This window comes from Anolis carolinensis, chromosome 6 (genome assembly GCF_035594765.1).
Source record: "Anolis carolinensis isolate JA03-04 chromosome 6, rAnoCar3.1.pri, whole genome shotgun sequence".
Lineage (NCBI taxonomy): Eukaryota > Metazoa > Chordata > Lepidosauria > Squamata > Dactyloidae > Anolis > Anolis carolinensis.
Genome location: NC_085846.1, coordinates 91,839,901 through 91,863,431, shown reverse-complemented (window position 1 = coordinate 91,863,431; position 23,531 = coordinate 91,839,901). Strand labels below are relative to the sequence as shown.

Here is a 23,531-nt window from a genome sequence, read left to right as displayed (position 1 = left end):
GCACAGGCATGAGAATGAAGGAAATCGTGTCTTATCATCAGAATGGAGGGCAATGAAAATCGCATTCAAAATCTTGAATACTTCTGCCACAACACTACTGCTTGCGCTTCTGGTGATACAATCCTACACGTGACTATACAAAAGTAAATCCCACTGATTGCTTTGAGTCTCACTCCCAGGTAACTGAGCACAGAATTTCAGTCTGAGAGGTTCTGAATTTGAGCTAGAAATTTAACAAGTAGATCCCCACAAAATGCCCCAGGGAATGACATTTCCGAAGAAGACACTTCTACTAAATGCATATCTAAATTTCACATTAGTGTAATTTTTATTTTACACTCTCCTCCAGAAGCGTTCAAGAAATAGCTGGCAGAAGCCATTGCAATACATGAAAAGCAGTACGGGCAGGCAGTTTGCACTCACTATGTATACATCAGATGTGGGTCCCGAGGTCAGGTTTCGAAGCCAAGATAACATAGATGACTATCTGTTATGAGCATATGTGTCTGTGGTTAAGGGGATGTGCCATCACTAATGCAGATCTGGCCTGCATTAATTTTCTAAAATGAAAAACAGGCACACAAGGCACAAACTGGAAAGCGTCCAGAGGAGGGCGACTAAAATGATTAAGGGTCTGGAGAACAAGCCCTATGAGGAGAGGCTTAAAGAGCTGGGCATGTTTAGCCTGCAGAAGAGAAGGCTGAGAGGAGACATGATAACCATGTACAAATACGTGAAGGGAAGTCATAGGGAAGAGGGAGCAAGCTTGTTTTCTGCTGCCCTGCAGACTAGGACACGGAACAATGGCTTCAAACTACAGGAAAGGAGATTCCACTTGAACATCAGGAAGAACTTCCTCACTGTGAGGGCTGTTCGACAGTGGAACTCTCTCCCCGGGGCCGTGGTGGAGGCTCCTTCCTTGGAGGCTTTTAAGCAGAGGCTGGATGGCCATCTGTCGGGGGTGCTTTGAATGCGATTTCCTGCTTCTTAGCAGGGGGTTGGACTAGATGGCCCATGTGGTCTCTTCCAACTCTACTATTCTATGATTCTATGATTCTATGATTATTTTCTCAAATGGAAACAAAAGATGGTGACTTAACAGCTAAAAATAAACCCTTTCAATTTTCTTCTATCCTTTTCCCCTTTTGTTCTAGTCGTCTGTGATGTCTGTCTGCTTTGCCCGCTTTCATCCAAATCTGGTTGTTGGAGGAACATATTCTGGTCAAATTGTGTTGTGGGACAATCGTAGTCACAGAAGGACGCCAGTTCAACGTACACCACTTTCTGCAGCTGCACACACGGTAAAGAACATTGAGTTATTGTCTTTGTTTTTGTTGTTTTTTTAAAAACACTCTTAATCGCTATACACTTGTGTTAGTATAAGAGCATGCCATTTTATGCAAGAAGTGGTAGGACAAACTACTTTTTGAAAAACAATTAATTACAGGTGTTTGCCCAAAGCCCATAATATACCTAGTTGCCATTACTTTAAAAATAGTGCCTTACTTTCTCATTTCTTAACAGTGTGTGTTTGTAGTTTGGGTATTAGAGCAAGACTCAGGAGACCAAGGTTCAAATCCCTACTCAGCCATAAAAACTCACTTGGCAAGTTGAATTCTCTTTAGACAGCTCTAGGTTCTCTAGTGTGGCTCTGTGGTCAATGTCCACCATAAAGTTATGCTGGAGAACCTAGAGATTCATAAAAAGAACACTTCTCTGGGCATGTGTAGGTCTTCCAGTGTGATTCTATGGCCAACATCTTCCAAAATAGTACCATAGAATTGCGACCTTCTAGGGAGGTCTTCTCTCAATTTAAAAAATGGCGTGCTTTTTATTCATGGTTTTTTTTTTCAAATTTCACGTGGTTCCTGCACCACTAACCCCAGCAAATATGGAGAGTTGGTTCTACTACTATACCAGTAATTTTGGAATTAGAGGAAAATTTCACAATGGGAGGGAAGAATTCTTATTGGGACCTCAGTGTCCTCAGCTGGATCACCTGTACCTACCTACACACAGGGCTTAACTAAGAAGGAAATAGCCTGTAGTGGAAAGAGGTCATAGAAAAATTACTTTTTTGGACTACCAGAATGTCCATTGTCTATATTAGTTGGAGAATTTCAGGCGCTCTTGTTCATAAAATAGACTTTCTAAACTTTAGATTATGCTTATGTGATATTGCTATTCCTTGTTATAACCTCTAGTTATTATCCTACATCTATTGTAGCTACTACTTGAGTTCTTAGCAACTAAGATCTACATACTTTGGCCCCAGTTGGATAAGACATTCTAAGCAGAGATTCCAGTTGTGGGACAGACAAGATGAATTGTAGGCAATTCCCTCCTCTTAAATACCTGGAACCTCATCTAAAACATTCCCATGGAGAATGAGAAAATCTTTTCCTTCCAATCCAGTATTTGAGCTGATTAAAGTCACTGAGTATTCCTGTAAGGGCTTGTAAAGATTAGACATCTTCAAAGATGTGAAAGTGCTACTATCATCTTGTTGTACATGATACCGGTGTTCTTATTTTATGCTGAACTGCTGTTGTGCCAAATTGTTCCTTTAGTTTGCTCCCATCTACTTGTTAAATTTCTAGCTCAAATTCAGAACCTCTCAGACTGAAATTCTGTGCTCAGTTACCTGGGAGTGAGACTCAAAGCAATCAGTGGGATTTACTTTTGTATAGTCACGTGTAGGATTGTATCACCAGAAGTGCAAGCAGTAGTGTTGTGGCAGAAGTATTCAAGATTTTGAATGCGATTTTCATTGCCCTCCATTCTGATGATAAGACACGATTTCCTTCATTCTCATGCCTGTGCAATTTTGGAAATGTTTTTAAAAATGTATTTGTGTCTATGAGCCTTGAAGTCACTTATTGATTTATGGTGACCTCATGGATTTCATAGGGTTTTCTTAGGCAAGGAATATTTAGAGCCGTTTTGTCAGTTGTTTAAAATAGTCTATAGCACCTGAAAGTCATTGGCTATCTCCCATACAAGTACTAACCAGAGCTGACCCTGCTTAGTTTCCAAGGGATCTGATGCTTTTAGGGTATACTCCCTTTCAAATAATGGATGCTACTACACAGACTTGTATTTTAGTTCACAGTTGACAGAAAGTTTTGATTTACCAGTTCTTTGAAAGTGTATGATAATTGTCAATATCACAACTGTATTTTAATTCCGCTTCAAAAAAAAAAAAAATGGAGGCTCTGGAACATATTCCTTTTGGATGAGTTCATACACATTCACTTACAAAAAGAACTGCATGTGTCTTGTTCACTTTACTTTTTGAAATACATAGTTGTTTTAGAATCAAACTAGGTATTTCAGTAAACATATAGATAAAAGTATGCATGCCCTTGATCCAGAGCCGGCCCTAGGTATTTTTCAAGTGTAGGCGAACAGAATTTTGGTGTCCCCCCAAAAAAAACCAATCACTGAAAAATAAAAGTGTTGGATAAGTGAAAATGTTTGGTAATAAGGAGGGATTAAGGAAAATCCTAGTAAACATCAAATTACATTAAGATTTTACAAATTAAGCACTAAAACATCATGTTTTACAACAAATCAACAGAAAAAGCAGTTCAATACCTTGCGGAGGTAGGCCGCAGGAGACAGGAGTTGCCTCGATGGCGCCCCCAACAAGATGGCGCCACAGGGAACTGCCTAGTTGGCCTGGTGGTTGAACCGCCTCTGCCTTGATCTGGACTGGAGTCAAATTATTCTGATGGACAATATTTAAAACTTCTATCTGTTTTAATCTAAAAGACCTCCCACGAACATAAGTGTGTTTTAAATAGTAAGAAACAGATCTTTGAAACCAGAGGATTTCCCCCTTCTTTTTAACCCCCTGTAGGTGAGTGGTAGCAAACTTTAAGATAAAATAGAGATGTAAATTCCCCCCATCAACATTTTTAAAGAAGGAAAAAAATTCCCTGGAATTTTTCTTCTCCTTTAGCTCTGTACAGGAGTAACAGGATTTCAAAAAGATGGAATTGAGGTGCAAGGTAAAGTTAAAATCTCCTAGCACCTCTGTGTATTGAAATCAATCCAAATTTAGGTTTTCCTTCCATATTAGATTTGTATAGCAACTGGAATAGCTTGAAGGAATAAACTTTATCTTCATGACCAGTGCCTACAACCATTCTAAAGTTCTGTTTATGTTTCTTCAAGTTACCTGTTGACTTATAGCAATCTCATGAATTTCATGTGGTTTTCTTAGGCAAGGAATTCTCAAAAGTGGTTTTGCCAGTTCCTTCTTCTGAAATATAGCCATCCGCAGGTAGTAGTCATTGGCAGTCTCCCATCCAAGTACTATCCAAACCACACCCTAATTTGCAGCTAAGATGAGACAGCATCTAGTCCCTTTAGAACAGTGGTTCCTAACCTTTTTTTGACCAGGGCCCACATTTGAACAGAGACCACTCTCCAACATTAGTATCCAAAAGATTATGAATTAGTTTTTGGTCAACTTTAGATTTGGTTCGGTTATTTGGGGTGTTGATTCAGAAATTTGCACTGGATAGACCACATCAGCTCTAGTTTCTGATACAGAACATACGCCACCCAGTAGTCACCATCTGCTCGCCCACAGAAAACCACATTTAATAATCTAGAGCTGATGTGGTCTATCCAATGCAATTTTCTGAGCCAAATAACCAAACCAAAGCTAAAGTTGACCAATTCGATTAGCTCTGCGGAAAGGAGCAGAAATAAAATAAATAAAATAAAATAGAGGATGGAGGTTTGCAGACCGGATTTTCATTCTTGCGGCCCACTACTGAGCCGCAGCCCACAGGTTGGGAACCACTGCTTTAGAGTATTTAGGCTTCCCAGATGGAGTGACTGGAAAAACACCTTTTCTGGATGACAGCTTCCAGAATCCCCATGCTAACTGTGGGATTCTTAGAATTATTGTCCAAAAATTCAGCTCGCCAAGTTCCACTGTTCCTTGACTGCCACTCATAATGACCTGAACATTTTTCAAAACATGGGTTGAACTATTGCAGTGTGAATATGTGCTACTCACTAGCTCACTGGAACAAGCGAGCCAGTAACTCAACACTTTATTTCGAAATTTAATTTTACAGTCTATATAAAAAGAAGAATTCCTCCCCTCCCCGCCGTCCCCAGCTGGAAAATCCATACCATGTTGCCACCAACCACCAGGTTCCAAATTTCCTGAGCTGATCCCTCAAAACTAGTGCCAGGATTCACAAGGGAAGAGAGTCCCACCACACATTACTCAATAATTTCCTTTCACACCCACCACACATCTGCCGTTTGGGATAACAGGAAATTTTAATTACTTTTTAAAAAAATGCACACACATACACAACCCTCTAAGCATGATGATTTCATTTCCAAAATAAATAAAATCAAGATGGCATCGTCTTCTCCTGGGAAAGGAAGGAGTTTGGCTAAATTTTGTGCAAAGTACCATTGGTGTCTATGTTCTCCCCACTTCCCTGCCTCCCCACTCTTTGTTTGAAGCATCCTTTTCAATTTTACACTGAGACTTATTGCTTCTGAAATTGACAGCTGACAGCTCTGATTAAAGCCAGGCACAGCACAAGAAATGCTAGCCGGGAGTTGTTCTTCATGCTACTGAACGGTGCCCCACCTATTTGAACTTTGCACCCATTCGTTCTTGTAGTTGCCGTGCTCAAGGGGACTGTGTTACCAACCTGCCCAAGCGCCATAGTGAGAAGGGCAAATGTCCAGAAAACTTAGAGATGAGATGTCTTGGTTTGCTTTTCTTTCATATAAACACATATGAAAGGTCAGCGTTGGCTGGCAAATGAGTACTAGCTCAGTCAGAATGCCATGGCACCAGAAGAGATTGAAGCCAACAGCCTCAGAACCAAATTGCATACACCCATGAATCTTGCGAGTTGTTAAAAAGTTGTGGATTTAAAAAGAATAAGGAAGGCTGCTGTGACTCTAAATCCAACATTATTTTGATGTGACTGTTTTTCCTCTAGTTACAGTTCTTTTGGTAATAATAATAATAATAATAATAATGATGATGATGATGATGATGATGATGATGATGATGATGATAATAATAACAACAACTTTATTTTTGTATCCTGCCTCCATCTCCCTGTAGAAACTTGGGGCAGCTAACATGGGGCCAAGCCTAAACAATTACAATAAAACAAAATAAAATACATATAAGACACACAGCAGCATCCAGTAAAAATGCTTATACAATAACATAATAAAACAAAACATAATAACAGTAGGATAAAAAACATAATATAAAAACATTACAAAATTTAAACGAGGGTGAGCTGGGCCAAAGTGCGACTTATAGTCAATATTTATCAGCCTAACCTACCCCACAAGGGTGTAGTAAGAATAAATGGGAGAGACTGTGGCCCCATCTATACTTAACTGCACATTATATGCGTCTACATTGACCTTATAGTGCAGTTTCAAATTTCATTGTATGGCAATAGAGATGGGGCCTGAGTTTTAAGTTTGGATATAATTAACACCAAACTACTCTTTAGCATTAGCTGGATGTACAGAGATGAGACTATTAAGTGTGTTTAACTATGTTTTATCCCAACAAGCCATAATCATTAGTCATGGTTTGAAGTTAGCTTGATTTTGGCCCATTTGAAGGACAAATGGTTTCTTACATAATATACAGCCCTCCTAAATTTGCATCCGCAATCATAATTGTTATGTTCTCCCAAAATCCACATTCTCTGACCGGAAACAGGAGGGTAAAGTCTTTGTTAAATGAGTTTTGATTCTCTTTCTTCCACTTTCCAGAGAAGGAGAACTTACTAATAGTTTATGCAATCAGTACCACTTCTAAATGGTTTTTGTTGCAAGAAAGTTTCTCGTAATGTTTGGTTAAAATTTGCTTCAGTTTCCACTTATCAATTAAAGAATAAGAATTAATAGCAAGAAAGAAAAAGAAGATGTTCTCCTGCCAGCCTAAGTTTGGAGCCTCCAGTGGGGCAGTGGATTAAACCCTTGTGCCGGTAGGACGGATGACTTGAATCCAACCCGAGGAGAGCACGAATAAGCTCCCTCTCTCAGGTCCAGCTCCATGCGGGGACATCAGAGAAGCCTCCCACAAGGATGGTAAAACATCAAAACATCCGGGCATACCCTGGGCAATATCCTTGCAAACAGCCAATTCTCTCACACCAAAAGTGATTTGCAGTTTCTCAAGTCGCTTCTGACACAAAGAAAAAAAAAAGCCTAAGTTTAAATACAATAGGCAACATGTTTATTCTCCCCAGAACTTAAAATCAGTTTTCAATACAATTGAAATCATGAAGAATTTCTTGTTGGACTCACTAAAATCTGAATCACACAAGGAAGGCTGAAAACTAGTTTTCCCCACAGTCCATTGTAAATTTAGGAGGAAATACAATAGAGTGGGGCAGTTACTTCCAGCCAGGACATAGCCAGAAAAAAAAATGGGGGGGGGGGGGGGAGGTTGAAACATGAAGAGTAGTTCCATAATGCAAAATAATTTAGAAATCAGGCTCCATCGATAAACTTCAGTGGACACTCAAGACAGATACACTTCAGTGGCTACTCATGGGGATTTGGTTAACCATATAAAATTCATGAGAAAACCAGTTTTTTGTTTTTTTTTAAAAACTGAACATTTTCAGGGGTGGGGGTTGAACCCCTAACAACCCTCCCCCCCCCCCCCCCCCCCCCCGGCTACAGCCTTGCTTTCAGCTAGGCTCAGTGGGCATGAGAGAATACATTGTCTTAGTATTAAGGTGACTATGGATTTGCTGACATTTTCCCCAACTAAAGTTTGCTGGACAATATTTTCTGGAGCGCCTCACATTGTGTTAGAGTTGGTTGTCTTTCCTTCCTTCTCTTGTCTGAAATTGTTTCTTCAACAAAATCTATGTATTTTTGATCTATTTGAAAAGTTACCATTTAGTTCAGGTAATTTTTTTTAGCAACAAATAGCAGTAGGAGCAGCATGATGATGTATCACAGCAGCAATTTCTTCCACTTACTACAACATCTCACTGAAGTAATCATTTTGGTCAATTTCTAATGGTGTAAAATGAAGGTATAAACGTGTATGTGCATGTGAACTTCATAATGTGAAAGACAAAAAAAGGAATTTGGGGCATTATGTGATGATCTAATGTCCCTTACAAACAATGCAACTACAACACTAGGAAACATACTCTCCCATATGTTAGTAGGCATCTTCTGACTGTTGTGTGTGTGATATTTTATGTGTTTTCAGCACCCTGTCTACTGTGTAAATGTTGTTGGAACACAGAATGCCCATAACCTCATTACTGTTTCTACGGACGGAAAGATGTGCTCCTGGAGTCTGGATATGCTCTCAACTCCACAGGTGGGTTTGTTTTTATCTACAAGAAGAAAGCACCAGGGTTAAAATGGAGAGCTGCTTAATGGAACATCATTTCTAAAAGCTAAAACCTCACATCCTATGCAGACTAAAACCTGTGGATGAACTTGAAAGAGTGTAGCTTGCTTCCAGCAATTGGCTCATCTACGAGCCAAAACCCATTTCCTCTGCTTCCAATCATGTAATTATGGCATTGCGTTAATATGCAGGTCAGTTTCAAGTGAATATTAAATAATCTGTTTTAAAGCATAGGTAATCGTACAAGTCGCCTGTGGTATATAAATATCTCACACTTGCTCTACATTATTTGTTGAGCTGTGGCAGTCAAAGGCGGTGTCAATTTTCATTTGCATTTAGGATTTAGCTAAGCAGATAAATCACATTAGAACTCTGACAAATGTATTTCCTCCCCTTTGCCTCTTTGTTCTTGTTGTTGGGTGCAGTGCCAGCTTTTGCTGGTACAAGGAAGAATTGTATGGTTATTATGCATGCAGCATAACATAATTGTGATATGGTAATACATTTGCTTCAGGGTATCCTAGGATATCTAGATATAAACACTGGTTGAAACAGTTACTGGCTACTGGTTTACTTTCAGGCACAATTCAGGGCCTTGCTACTTTTTTTGAACTGGCCAATTAAATACTTTCCTCTAAAACAAAACAAAAAAAGAGCCAAAATGCCCCTCCCTGCTTCATTATTCACCCACTTGCTCCAAGTGTTAATGTTCAAAGGGTCGTTTTGTCTCTGTGATATTGGACATGTAGATGTGCCAAAACAATGAGATGAAGATGAACTATGAATTTGGAAGCAGAAGCAACAGATGCAAAATGAGTAATTTTGCAATATTTGAAATGGATAGCCTTCTTCACGTGACAGGCCAGGAGAGATTACTTAACTAAATATCTCATAGACAATATAAGCCCTGATTGATTGAAAAAAAAAATGTCTCTCGTCTATTTTGTTAGGAGAGCATGGAGCTGGTGTACAACAAATCCAAACCAGTGGCGGTTACAGGAATGGCTTTCCCAACTGGAGATGTCAATAACTTTGTTGTAGGAAGTGAAGAGGGAACAGTTTACACAGCTTGTCGTCATGGAAGGTATGTTAAGAAGGGACACATTTTGCTGATGTTATTGGATAGATTTATTATGATTGCATTGCACCATAAAGGCAAAAGAAAACTTGGGTCCTATGGTGTAAGAAAGGACGAATTTACATTGAATGAATGAATAATATGGGTTGAGATACTAAACTCCAAGATGTACATGTGTCACGTAGTTTTGTCTCTAGCTACTTCTCTCTGTGCTACCCTCCAAAACTGACCTAAGCTGTGCTGCAAAGACATGTTGGGCCTTGTATCAGAAAAGATCTCACCTACACAATGGCCTTGAATTGCAATGGCATGAATTTAATTTTGAATTGCAATGGCATGAATCTGACTAGCAGGATGCCAGTCATGATGTAGAAGATCTCCCAACATGTTATATCTTTGAATAGCTGCCATAGCATCTGACTTTTATTTCAGGCATGACACTGGGTGAAATTAGGAAAAGTTTCCTAATTTTCTGTACTGTAATTTTCAAGTCGGCATAGCTAATAGGAGGAGAGTTCTGGGAGCTAAAGTCCAAAAAGTAACTTACCCAAGCTTTGTGTTGGCTGAAAATGATCTTTCTTGCCATATTTGCTGCTCTCATGGACTGAGGGAAATGCAAAATGTAATGATGTGACAACAATGGAAAATAGCAGATAAAGTGACATGGGATGGTCATTTTGGACAACTGTTTAGTATCACAATGATCTCGTTCCACCCTGAACTGATGAAATAAAAAGTTATATACACTTTATTTCTTTCCTTCCTTCCTTCCTTCCTTTTTCATGTTCTGTGCAAGCATACACTTTGGATTTCATTAAAAGCAATATCATTTCCGTATGCTCATTTAAATGAGTACAAATGATTCTGTTTTAAGAGTTTTGTTGTGGTTGCCTGTAGTAAGGAAACTCCTTATGCACCAGCTGTGAATCTGTACTGTGACTTTTATATGTTTTAGTTATGTAGAATAATTTATAAGCATCATTATGTGTAATGGTTCAGAAATGATGATTTATTATCCTTATAGTGTATTTATCCATATGTCTGAAATGACATAGAGGCCTCTGTTGTAACTTTGTATATCAGTTAGATATTAGTGTGTGGAAATGCTGAATGACAAAGCAGAGGATGAAGTGGGGAGGGGGGGACTTGAAAAAATTATGGACTCTCTAGCCAACCTATATAGGTTGGCTGCATATGTGAAATCTCCTCATATTTCTGTCTAAGTTCTCTACTATCCCTTTCAATATATCTCTACAAAGTCAGCTTTTCAAGCTCTGTACTCAAAGCTGTCTTGAAAACTCTTAATTTTGGTCCTGAGCAAATGGAATAGAAGATGGGCTGCTAGATCGTAGAATTGGTCATGAAAGAAACAGTGAGACCATTATCTCAAGATATTCAGCTGTTGAGTTTTTCCTGAATTTCTTCTCTTTTTGCAGTAAAGCGGGAATTGGTGAAGTTTTTGAAGGCCACCAAGGTCCTGTTACAGGAATCAACTGCCACATGGCAGTGGGTCCGATTGACTTCTCCCATCTGTTTGTCACTTCATCATTTGACTGGACTGTCAAGTTGTGGACCACAAAGGTAAGAAAAAAGCACACTTGTTTGCGTCCCTGTCCTATCCAACCCCCAGCAGAAAATGACCCTAGGAAAAGTGGAAGAGAAAATGAGTCTTAACTAACCATGTAATTACCTTGCCACATATTGCAGACCACCACCTCCACTGACCACCACCAATACTGTATTTTTAGGGTGATGTGTCAAGGGCCATGTTCCAGTATTGCTCGTGGAAAGAGGAGGGGAAAGGAGGAGAAAGGGAAAGAGGAAGGAAGCCTTCTTAATTGTTCCTCTTATACATAAATCCTTGGAGTGGCAGATTACAAAGCATCAGATTTCCCAGTGTAACAACACCTGGATAATTCTGGCATCCACAGTACAATCTTTACAAGATGAGAGAGAGGTTCCTGTATAAAATTGCTCAATAAAGTCAACAATTGCATTTAGATTTTAATTTATATTTGTTAAATAATGCTACTGCATGCTGGCTCGCTAATTAAGACAAATATTGGTTGCTAAATGTTTGACATGATCATGCAGTAGTATCTACTTCAGCACAATAGTCAGGTGGCATCAGATATCAAGATGTATATTAGAAACAGATAAATATTGATTATTGAATTTCAGCTTTGAGAAAGAACCCAATATTGGCTGCTAGTCTTCTTCAAAATCAAATGATGGCTATCTATTGTTGTTCTTGTGTGTTTTCAAGTCATTCCTAACTTTAAACAACTCCAATATGAATGTATCACAGGAATTTATTCATAAAGAGTATCTGACTTACGATGACCCTCAGAAGAACCTATCATGGTTTTTCTTGGTAAGATTTGTTCAGAGGTAGTTTGCTATTGCCTTCCTCTGAGAATGAGAGTATGTGTCTTGCCCAAGGCCATTCAGTGGGTTTCCATGATCAAGTGAGGATTCGAACCCTGGTCTGGTTGACTCTTGGTCCAGTATTCAAACATGGTACCACACTGTGTTTCTGACTATAAATTATTTAGCAAATATGCCATGAGTAGCCACTGAACAGAAGAATTTATAGGTGCTCCAATGTTTCATACTTCCATAATGTTTAATACAGAGCCTATTTGAATTTTTACAGTTCTTAGGTTTTTTTTTTACAGTTGCAAAATTTTACCAAACTGTTTTTGACATTGGCTAAGATCCACTAGAAGAATTTCAAGCAGTTTTGCTATGTCATGAGTACACTACATTTCCCAAGTGATTGCAAACATTTTATTGTGCTGATGCCTGTTGCCACAGTATAATGATTGATAGGACTCCCACTAGTTCAGTGGTTCTCAACCTGTGGATCCCCAGATGTTTTGGCCTTCAACTTCCAGAAATTCTAACAGCTGGTAAACTGGCTGGGATTTCTGGGAGTTGTAGGCCAAAACAACTGGGGACCCACAGGTTGAGAACCACTGCACTAATGGGTGCACTTATGCAACACCTTGCACAACCATTATACCAACAAAACTCCATTTCCACAATTGTGGTCAGGATATTATTCTTCTGCAAACACTTGTGAGATAATTATATGAAAATAATAGGGAATGAAGACCATCATTTCTGTTGGAAGTGTGTGAGATATTAAATTGCTTGGTGGAAACCGTTTGGTACTAGGAATGGGGAAATCTGTCATTTTTGTGGAAGGGGGTAGGAAAAGAGGGAGACCACACTATAGATGGATTGGTTCAATCAAGGAAGTGATAGCCCTGAGTTTGCAAGACTTGGGAAGGCATTGATGATTGGGTTCTTGAAGGTCTCTCATTCATAATGTTTATGCTATGAAGTCAGTTTGAAGTTAAATAACAGCAACAACCTGACACGGTTGTCCTCCAGTGATCTAAACAGTGCTGAGTATCTATATGGAAAAGTACACCTTTGCTAACCACTGAGACTCAATAGGCTTGCTTGTTGTATTGCGAGGTGAAGGCCTCCTTGATGAGTGTTAAAATCCTACAGCTACTAATGTCATAGGTTTCTCCCCACTCAAAATTACCAAGAAAACAGGAAGGATCCATCCACAGTGGTGTCTGGGCTGTTAGGAGAAGAAATTAATAATGAGGGAGAATTGGAAAAAGGTCCTGTGGTAAGCTGTTTGGTAGAGTTGAAGGGAGTGTGTTAGATAGTAAAGAGCATATGGTAGCTGCTGAAGAGAGTTGAAAGATCCTTTGAGAATGGGATTTGTGTCACACAGATTGATTTGTTTTTGGTTGTCATATACAATCTGCTTTCCGGTTTGTTTTTGTTTTTTTTTTTTGAGAAATATTCAAGTTCAGTAATTAAAAAAGAAAGAAAAATCAAAAGTTCCATGGATATGGATCCTTAGAAAGCATTAATCCATCCACAGGCCTACAGCTAAAGAAAAGCCATTATCTTGGGAAATTTAAGGAAGTATCACAACCATGTATGATTAAAGGAGTGAAGGTAGCTGGCCCGTATACTTGGAAGCATACAATATTCATAACATATTCATGTTTTTTTTTTGAAAAATTGAAGATCTAGAGTTGTGATATTTTGGCACAACAACAACAATAATTAAATTATTTATTTATATACCACTCTATCTCCCCAAAGGGACTGGGAAATGTAGGGCTGACTCTGACTGAAAGAAGTTTCTGCCATGGAGACATGAACATACTGTGAAAACAGAATTGGAATACCAAAAAGTCAAGAGATATCCTGCTAGGATAATATGTTGAGTCTTTTATCTATTTAGCCATTAGTGCTTTGAACATGTAAGTTGTTTTCAAAAGACCACCTGTTCCTTAATATATACTCAGGATTATTAACAAGTGTTAATGTTCTGCAGTGCCAGCTCTGCTTATTATCTTAGAAAGGGGGAATTACCGTATATAACAACATATGAAGAAAAAATAGAGTTGACTCTCCCTTTATCCTGTCATAAATGATCTTACCTATGGCTTCAAAGGAAAGATACTTGCTTCAGAGGGTAGATTGTACAGGACTGAACAGGATTTCATCTGAATCTTTTACTTCCCATCCATTTCAACCAACCAAGGCTGGTACAAAATGTATTAATAACTCATGCCCCATTGGTGATCATGTGTGGCCCAAACAGATTATTAATCTTAAAGTTGTTTTGGGTAACCACTACTAGAGGACAGACCAGAAAATATGCCCCCTTGGGAAAACATTTTAAAAAATCACTCACTTTTAGTTGGAACCGTGCAGTTAGAATAGCATCAAAAATTATGCATTAATAAAAGCCATTAATACAGAACGTATAGATTGTTCATAACCTCCAGTGCTAAACCAAGGATTATTAATGGCAGGATTGAGGAAAGAAAATTATTAGGAAAAACAATGCTGTATAGATGCAATTGTCACAGAAGTTGCTAATCAAACAGGCGGGACTAAGCTAAACTGTTTTGGACACATGAAATGAGGAGGCAAAACAGAAGTGGCACAAAGTGTCTTGGCTTGGGGGAAAAGCCACATGTGCACACTATGATCTGAGTGTGGGCACATTGATCTGGTTTATAAATTACGTATAATTTAGGGAACTAGCTGGTTTCTCTTTGCAGAGTGAACATTACAGCAGATCTAGGAGATGGACAAGAATTTTTTTTCAGACCTCAAATGAATCCACCCTTAACATTTACACACAATCACCAACAATAACAAGGACAATTGCACATTTCCAAGCCCACTTACGAATATGATTTAGACTCAGATTGTAATAGTAAAACACATCATTTTCAGAAAGCTTCAGTATTTGGTGCTCAGATCTGTGATCCTACCTAGCCAGTGGTAGAGTCCCAATAGTGTTAGCGTATGAATTGTGACCCCTGTGACTGGGTTACAGCTGTGAATAAAATATCCATCTATCTTTTTTTTCTGACATGCCTCTGATCATGGGGGCCTCTCAGAAAGTCTTCACATGACTTTCTGAGAGGCCCACATGAGAATATCTTCCATTTATAATCCTCCTGCTTCTTCCATTTTTTAATCTTTTTGCACACACACAAAACAATTTATTAAAGAGGAATGATTGAATAGCTTCAATGTATTTCAGTTGTTAATGCTGGGATTCTTCTGTTTGATACAGAAGTTGAGCTTGAAATAGTTGTATTTTTGGACTATAACTCCAGAACACCCCAGCCAATATAGCAAGTCCAAAAATGTCGCTTTTTCTTATACTGAATCCAGTCACAGGTCCATTTAGCTCAATATTGTTTGTACCAACTAGCAATGGCTCTCAAGGTTTTAGACTGGTGTCTCTGGTATGCCAGGCATGTGTTGCACCATTCAACTACATGCCCAGGACATTGCAAAAGTCCTTAGATACATGGTCCAATATCTAGCCACAGCTGTTATATATGTCTCTTCCAAAGACCCTGATGGCACAGTGGGTTAAACCGCTGAGCTGCTGAACTTACTGACTGAAAGGTCGAAGGTTCGAATCGGGGTGAGCTCTCGCTATTAGCCCCAGCTTCTGCCAAACTAGTTCGAAAACATGCAAATGTGAGTAGATCAATAGGTACCACTCTGACGGGTAGGTAATGGCACTCCATGCCGGCTACATGACCTTGGAAATGTCTACAGATAATGCTGGATCTTCAGCTTAGAAATGGAGATGAGCACCAGTCCCCTGAATCGGACACGACTAGACTTTATGTCAGGGGAAAATCTTTACCTTACCTATGCCTCTTCCAATCTTGTTTATCAGTAGCCATTCACCGAATTACCTGTACAACTCACCTCTAAGTGAACAGGTAGAGAAGGAGAAGGTAGTTCGCATCTCTGCCCAAACTTTCAAGGCTGCAAATAGGTAGCATAACTACAATATTTGTGGGTACTACTAATTTGAGGGGAGGTGGGAATAAATGCAAAAGGTTGCCCCAATTTGATTAATCTTCCACTTTTCCACTATACTCAAAGCTGCATTGCTATCCCAACATACATGGAGGCAAATAGCTTCCTTAAACCAATTCAGGAAAGAAACCTTTCTGGAAACATTTCTACCAAATATATTATGTCTCGTGGGGCAAATATTATACGGAAATTAAAAAAGTGTACTTATAATTACAATTTAGAGCATGGTTACAAATTCTTCACTAAGCGGCATGCTGGCTCACATGAAAATCTTGCTGTCTGACTTGTACCAGTACAGCTTTTTTGAGGTTTGTCCAGGAGCAAAGCAATGAATGAATTTTCTTCAGAGCTTGGTTTTGTTGTCAGAAAGCCAAACTGACTCAGAGCAATGGGTGGAGCTGCTTGTTCAGACAGGATTTTTTACTTTTTGCCCTTTACCTCTGGAGCCAGAGGTCTGGCTCCTATCCAGCTGTACGAGGAGAAAATTATGGTCTTTCTCGAGGTAATTTGATGGAGCAAAACCCAAGTGAAGTCAGGTGATCAGAAAGCCAGCACTGAATTTTTCCACAACATTTCTCTTGATTTCCTTATCTACTCTACTGTAACCACAGTAGTTTTTAAAAGAACTTTTTAAAGAATTTATTGCATGTGAGAAATCAGAACTTGGAAAAGTTGCTTTTTTGCACTACTAGAGTTATAAAGCTGAAAGATTCTGAGCATCATAATCCAAAAAGTTTTTCTCCTAAACTTTATATCAAATTGCAGAGGTCTTCACAAGAATAAACGATAGGAACAACATCAAGCAACATATTTAGACAATGGGGGCTACAGGCTGCCAGAAATACAGTATTCTGTGAATATTTTCACATCTTCCAAATAGCAAACATATAGCCAAAACTGAAACTCCTGAAGGATTGTCCCTGTGAAGCCGACACAGTTGGAGGGCATGATTATATAGCCTCTTAGGACAGGTCTGACTTGCAATGGGGAAGAGAACTCTTACATGTTTTCTTAAGAATCTGCTGTTTCACCAGTGGATGTTCAGTGCTAAATACATCCCAAAATTGTCATAGGTGTGTTCAATTCACTAAACATGGGTGGGTAAAATGTGGACTGTAGACTGCGTGCCCTCATTTCTTTCTTTTTAAAAAAATAGGGCTTAAAATGGCACGGGAAGCCCCTGAAACATGATAAAAATGCCATGTTGTCCCCTAGAACAGGGCTTCTAAAACATTTTCTACTCACAACCCCTTTCTGCCCAAAAAGTTTTATGTGGCTGCAGGTATATAGATACAGTAGAGTCTCGCTTATCCAACGGAAACGGGCCAGCAGAACGTTGGATAAGCGAATATGTTGGATAATAAGGAGAGATTAAGGAAAAGCCTATTAAACATCAAATTAGGTTATGATTTTACAAATTAAGCACCAAAACATCATGTTATACAACAAATTTGACAGAAAAAGTAGTTCAATACACAGTAATGCTATGTAGTAATTACTGTATTTACGAATTTAGCACCAAAATATCACAATGTATTGAAAACATTGACTACAAAAATGGCTTGGATAATCCAGAACGTTGGATAAGCGAGTGTTGGATAAGTGAGAATCTACTGTATATAAAATAGGTATAAAAACCAAACATTTACTAATAATAAATCAGCATTGGCAAGGCTTTCTGTACAGGCTAATTTTCCTTTTTGTGAAGTACAGGTTAAGCATTTCTGTTGAGTCAACTGTAAACACTGCATGTTGTTGCTAACAGATTTGTGTAATTGGGTGGCTTTTACAGTTGTCCATCTTTTTGTGACCCCAACATTGAACTAAGGGACTCAGTTCAAGATCAGGACCCAGCGTTTATGAAGCAGTGCCCTAGAGTGCAAATCGGGGCAACACATTTGATGTCTGTGGGACTGGGTTCAATGAGATTGGGAGGCAATCCTCCAAATGCTCCTGGAGATCTAATGTAGCCCCAATTCTTCAAGGGTTGCCCATCCCTACTGTAAGCCATGGCTGCTGCTTGGTTGGCTGCTGATATACAGTTTTGAGACAAAGAAAGCTGGGAATCAAGCAGAAGATTTAGCCTTCAGCTATAATTGCAAACCCTACTTATTTGGAAAGAAATCCCTTTGAAGTTAATGGGCTCTCCGGCAGACAGTGGCTGGAGGGTTTGCAGACAGACGCAGGCTGCTTGTAGTGGCTCCTCTACCTTCCGTGCTGTTGGCATCATGCCGCTCCTGTCTCCATGTAACAATGCAGTTTGTGATGTAGATCTGACACATCCTGAAACACTCTTAGTGTTTAGAATTTACTTTTTGGTGATGCAAGCATTCCGCTTATTTATTACTTACCTGTATACCCCCTCCCTTTCCCCCCAGTTTGGAGCGGAAGCAGGGTGAGTGTAAATCAAGAGTAGAGGAAGCACAATGCAATGGTACAAGCTACTTTAAAGATAAGCAATATGCTGTGATATAAATAAAAAAAACACAGAACTAAGATCAGCCTGCTCTATGGGCAATTCTCATTTAGAATCTTTTGTTTTTGTACAAATCTATCAGTTGAGGTACCTCATCACTTTGTGCTGTGGTCTATAATGCTATAATTGCTGTGGGTCTACCCATGGATCCCTGGAATTTCTAGTTTTGGGAGTCCTATTTAGAATTCTCGGCAGCTCCTCAAACAACAAATTGTAGGATTCCATGGGAATGTTACCATGGCAGTTAAAATGGAATTACAGTGCTATAATTATGTAGAAAGGAGTGCTGGATGACCATTGGCCATATCTTGGAAGTATTTTGACTCCTGCATGGCACAGGGTTGGACTGGATGGCCCTTGTGGTTTTTTCCAACTCTATGTTTTTATGAATGGTAGCATATGAAGCAGAGATGACAAACAGCATAAGAGGTGGAAGCCATTTATAATGTCACACTATTGCATTTTGATGTGCCAAAAGTAATGTAATGTCACTTTCAGCCACAGAGTCTCTGCTTTTTGGTCTTATTCATTTGGATGAGCTTTTGGGGGCTTGTTGCCTTCGGGATGCAGGAACTAAACCACTGCTTCTGTGGAAGGTTTAGGACACTTTGGAACTGGAGATTGATAAGGTTTTTTAAAACAGTTGGAGCTGGTTCATGTAGCCAGTAATCCTCACTTTCCCAATTTGAATGTAGAGTTTAATCAAGAATAGTAAAGGTAAAGGTATTCCTCTGACATTACGTTTAGTCGTGTCCAACTCTGGGGGTTGGTGCTCCTCTCCATTTCTAAGCCAAAGAGCCAGTGTTGTCTGTAAACACCTCCAAGGCTATGTAGCTGGCATGATTGCATGGAGACCCATTACCTTCCCGCTGGAGCGGGATCTACTCACATTTGCATGTTTTCGAATTGCTAGGTTGGCAGAAGCTGGGGCTAACAGCGAGAGTTCACCCCTCTCCCCGGATTCGAACAGCTGACCTTTCCGTCAGCAAGTTCAGCAGCTCAGCGGTTTAACACACTGCACCATTGGGGGCAAATAAGAAAACTAAATAATTAGATTGTATTGCATCCTGGTTTCCTAGCCTAGGCAGAACTTGGGGAAATCAGTTTTTGGGAGTACAATTCCCAGAATTCTGGAATTTTGTTGTGATTTGGTAAGTCTTTTTAAAAATATCAATCTCCCCATTTTTGCATTTCAAGAAATGGGAGATTTGCTATGTCAGTGATTCTCAACCTGTGGGCCCCCAGATGTTTTGCTCTTCAACTCCCAGAAATCCTAACAGCTATGTTAGGTCCATGCTCAGCACTCCCATTAGACAGTGTGAGGCAGTTGCCTCAATTAACAGGTGCTAGAAGACACTTGCTAGAAGTTTTGAGCATTTGTTGAGGACAAGGGTGCATGTAAGGGTATAGGTATGGGGAACGGTTTGCAAAATGAAAATATTGCTCCCCAATAATAATTCATCCCCAATAAATTCTCACTTTGTCCCCAGATTTCTGCCATTTCATTTAATTCAGTGTTTTTCAGTTGAGTACAGATTAGGCACCCAAAGAAAAGGGGCAGACAATGTTTATCAAGAGAATGGGAACACAGCAAATATGAGTTCGTGGTGTGGATGATTTTTAATGTCTTCTTCATTACAGTGCCAGACATTTGCAGACTGAAGGAACATTTCATGAGGTCAGAATTTTTATATTGGGTGCAAATTAATAGTTACATCTTTGTGCTAAGACCTATAACTTGAGGAGGAGGTGATGACAGATGCCATCGTCAGGGCTTGGAAATGTTACTTTGTTGGACTGTAGTTCCCAAAATTCCTCAAACCAGCATGGAGTTTGGCCTCATCCAGCAGTCTTCTTATATCTTTTGGCTGCAAAAGTATGCTCTTATCAGGGAGACAAAAAAAATAGAGATGAAGAGTTAATTTGTTGTAAGCTTCGCTACACCAGCCAACATGAGTCACTTCTTAGCAGTTTGAAACTGCTGTGAAGATTAACTAAATCACCAGTTTGCTTCCCTCCCTCCCCAGTGCCCTGAACTTCATCTCCTTCAGATCTTTGCTGCCTGACAGGTTGACACTTTCAAAAGTCAGGTGATGTCTGGCCTGAGGAATTTACTGTCTTTTCTTTCTTTCTCGGTATTAGCATTTCACAGGTGAGGAATAAAGTATTATTTATATTTTCCACACTTATACACCCTTCTTAGGTGCATCTACACCTCAGAATTAATGCAGTTTGGCACCACTTTAATTACTGTGGGATCATGGGCAGTCCTCTCTGCCAAAGAGTGACGTTTCCTCACAAAACTATAACTCCCATGATTCCATAGTTTTGAGCCATGGCAGCTTTTTTTTGTGTCAGGAGCAACTTGAGAAATTGCAAGTCGCTTCTGGTGTGAGATAATTGGCTGTCTGCAAGGACAATGCCCAGGGGATGCCTGGATATTTTATCATCCTGTGGGAGGCTTCTCTCATGTCCTCACAGGGAATACTGGAGCTGACAGATGGGAGCTTACCCCACTCCCCGGATTCGAACCACCAATCTTTCGGTCAGCAGTCCTGCCTGCACAAAGGTTTTACCCATTGCGCCACTATGGCAGCTAAAGTGATATCAAACTATAGTCCAGATGCACGCTTCATTCTGTACCTTTTCCCACCAATTTCTTCTCCCAGTGTATTCCAGAAACATCCATTGAAGACATTGAGCATATTCAGTCCTCATTTTAGCCATTTCATTCCTTTGAGTTTTTCTTCCCACCTTCAGTTTTTTTTTAACTTCTGCGAACCTTGAAGTCTCTTTAAGTATTCTGATATCTCCTTCTGTATTTTTCCATTTCTTAGCTACAGCCCTGAGGATGCTCAGTAGCTCACTTAACTATTGGAGGAAATATTGCATTCACAACATTAAAAAATAGGACACAGAAAACTGAGAAGGGTGGTGAAATTCCCTTGGGCCTTAGGACTGGTTGTCCCTTTAGGGACTCAATGCAGATGTAAAAACACTTACGAGGGTGTAAGCCTCATTTGACACAGTGCCTTTTAAACTCCCTTGTCCAGATTCTTTTTCATTGGTTCTTTCCTATAAACTAGGCTGAGTTGCCCTGACTTTAAGCGAAACCACAAAAGCCTAATCATCATGTTATCTCCAGACATAGTCTGCATTTGGAACCCTTCTCTCTTGCCTTCCTTTATTCCCCATTTATAATAGTTTCCATGTGTTTAAGCAAAAATATAGTAGATTTTTTTAAAATCTGCAACATAGGAAAGTGCAGTTAAGCAAACCAGCCAGCACCCGGTTAGCATCTTTGTAGCAAGAGTGATTTATAAATGCAGGAATCTTACGCTGAAACGGGTGTGCAATGCAAATTCAATGCCACTAAATGGATGGTGGGTGGGAATAAAACAGAACATAAAAGTGGTACTAAGAAAGGCATGCTACTGATGGTGGCGATCTTATTTCAAAGAGCTGCCTTATCTTCTACAGAAATTGTAGTCACATCAGTTTATTAAAAAGAGAGGGATACCCAAAAGCACCAGCACACCCAACATTTCATAGATGAAAATCAGGTATTGTATGGTTAGGTATTGTCAGAAGGTGATCAAGGTGGCAAAGACCATGCAAGATAGGATATACCACTGCAATTGGTTTTTGCTTGAGCCTACTGGGAAGAACAAAAAGGGAAGAAGGAAGGAGAAGAGCAAGGAAAAAAAGAAAAGTAGAATCATAGAACCATAGAGTTGGAAGACACCTTGTGGGCTATCCAATCCAACCCCTTGCCAAGAAGCAGGAAAATTGCATTCAAAGCACCCCAAATAGTATAGTAGGCCCTTGGTATCCACTAGGATTTAGTTCCAGGATGCCCCATGGATGGCAAAATCTGTTGTTCAAATCCCATTGTATACAATAGTATACAATGCTTACTTTATGGAATTTTTATCCAAGAAGGGGAATATTTTCAAGTTATGGAAGTAAAATCTATGATTTCAGAGGGCCAACTGTAGTATTTGGATGTTGTAAAGAAGGCAGAATTACATCTATAGTAAAACCACAACAAGAAGGGTCTAAAAGGACAAACAGGAAAGAGACTTTACCTTCCTGATCACTGAAAGCTAAATCTGGACTTAAATCAGGTACGGAAATTGTTCTGACCTGAGCATTACACTCTTGTCAAGCATTCAAGGAGGGCTATGAGAGGCCCTTGTTGAAGTGGACCAGTATGCTTGCATGGGTACACACACATACCTACTTTTGGAAATTTTCATAGCAATCTACAAAATGATCTATTTTAATTTTCGTTCCTGTTTCTCAACAAACTTTGGAAACTTTAGTTCAGATACAAGGGGCTGGAGGTGATGAGCAGAAGAAAAGGTCAAACACTCATGGCACAATCCAGATGTTCCTTAGATTCTTTGAAGGGGAGAAGCCAGGATTTTTGAACCTAGTGTAATACTGATCTGAAAATTATAGATCTGTCAAAACTGCTATGGGTGAGCTACAGATTTAAAACAGGTTAATTATCACAACTCTTGTTACTGTACTCTGGGAAATGTTGTTATTTTGTGACAATAGGTTGCTAGTGAATATTTCAAGCACCTTACAGAACAGTTTCTTGTGGCTTCTTGGTTGGGAGCAATTTCCATTTGAACATGATTAAAGAATTGCGGGAAGCAAACACAAAAGGTTCTTTTCTGAGAGTATATATTCCTTCTAAGACAACATACTGAATTGAGAGGAAAAAGAAAGATGTAAATTTCTACTAGCTGAAGAACCTGTGGCGTTATGATTCGGAAATTCAGTTCAGAGACGTACCTTCATGGAGAGCCTATTATTCCATTGTGCGAAATACTTCTTTTATGATATAAGCAAAGCTGATAGATTTCATTGTAGCTTTTAAGAAGTTAAATGCTAGTTAAAACCTGTGAACATGTCCACATGCCTTCCTCTAAGTAGTGAGGTTCTTAACGTGTGGCGCCTTCTGGATTAAGGAAGATCCTTCATGTAGATATGCCAAGGAGCTGGCTGGAACTTTAGCCCTGGATGCAGGTATACTTATTTTCATCTTTCTGCATGCAGACTATTCTTTAGGACAGAAAGCAGACAGGCCATCAAAGTAAGTGGTTTATCAAGGAAAGCTGTATGCATCCCACACAGATTTGTGATTTTTCCAAAGGTTGAAATCC

At 39.4% G+C, this 23,531-nt stretch overlaps 1 protein-coding gene across 4 annotated transcripts in view; it reads left to right on the top strand.

The window, feature by feature from the left end:
- dync1i1 (dynein cytoplasmic 1 intermediate chain 1) overlaps window positions 1-23,531 on the top strand; it is a 208,673-nt gene that overhangs the window by 143,228 nt on the left and 41,914 nt on the right. For all 4 annotated transcript variants that reach the window (XM_008112554.2, XM_008112553.2, XM_003221989.3 and 1 more), the window contains 4 exons: window positions 1,155-1,301; window positions 8,255-8,368; window positions 9,352-9,485; window positions 10,916-11,060. In XM_008112554.2, coding sequence (XP_008110761.1) covers window positions 1,155-1,301; window positions 8,255-8,368; window positions 9,352-9,485; window positions 10,916-11,060 — 540 coding nt within the window. The remainder of the gene's footprint in view (window positions 1-1,154; window positions 1,302-8,254; window positions 8,369-9,351; window positions 9,486-10,915; window positions 11,061-23,531) is intronic.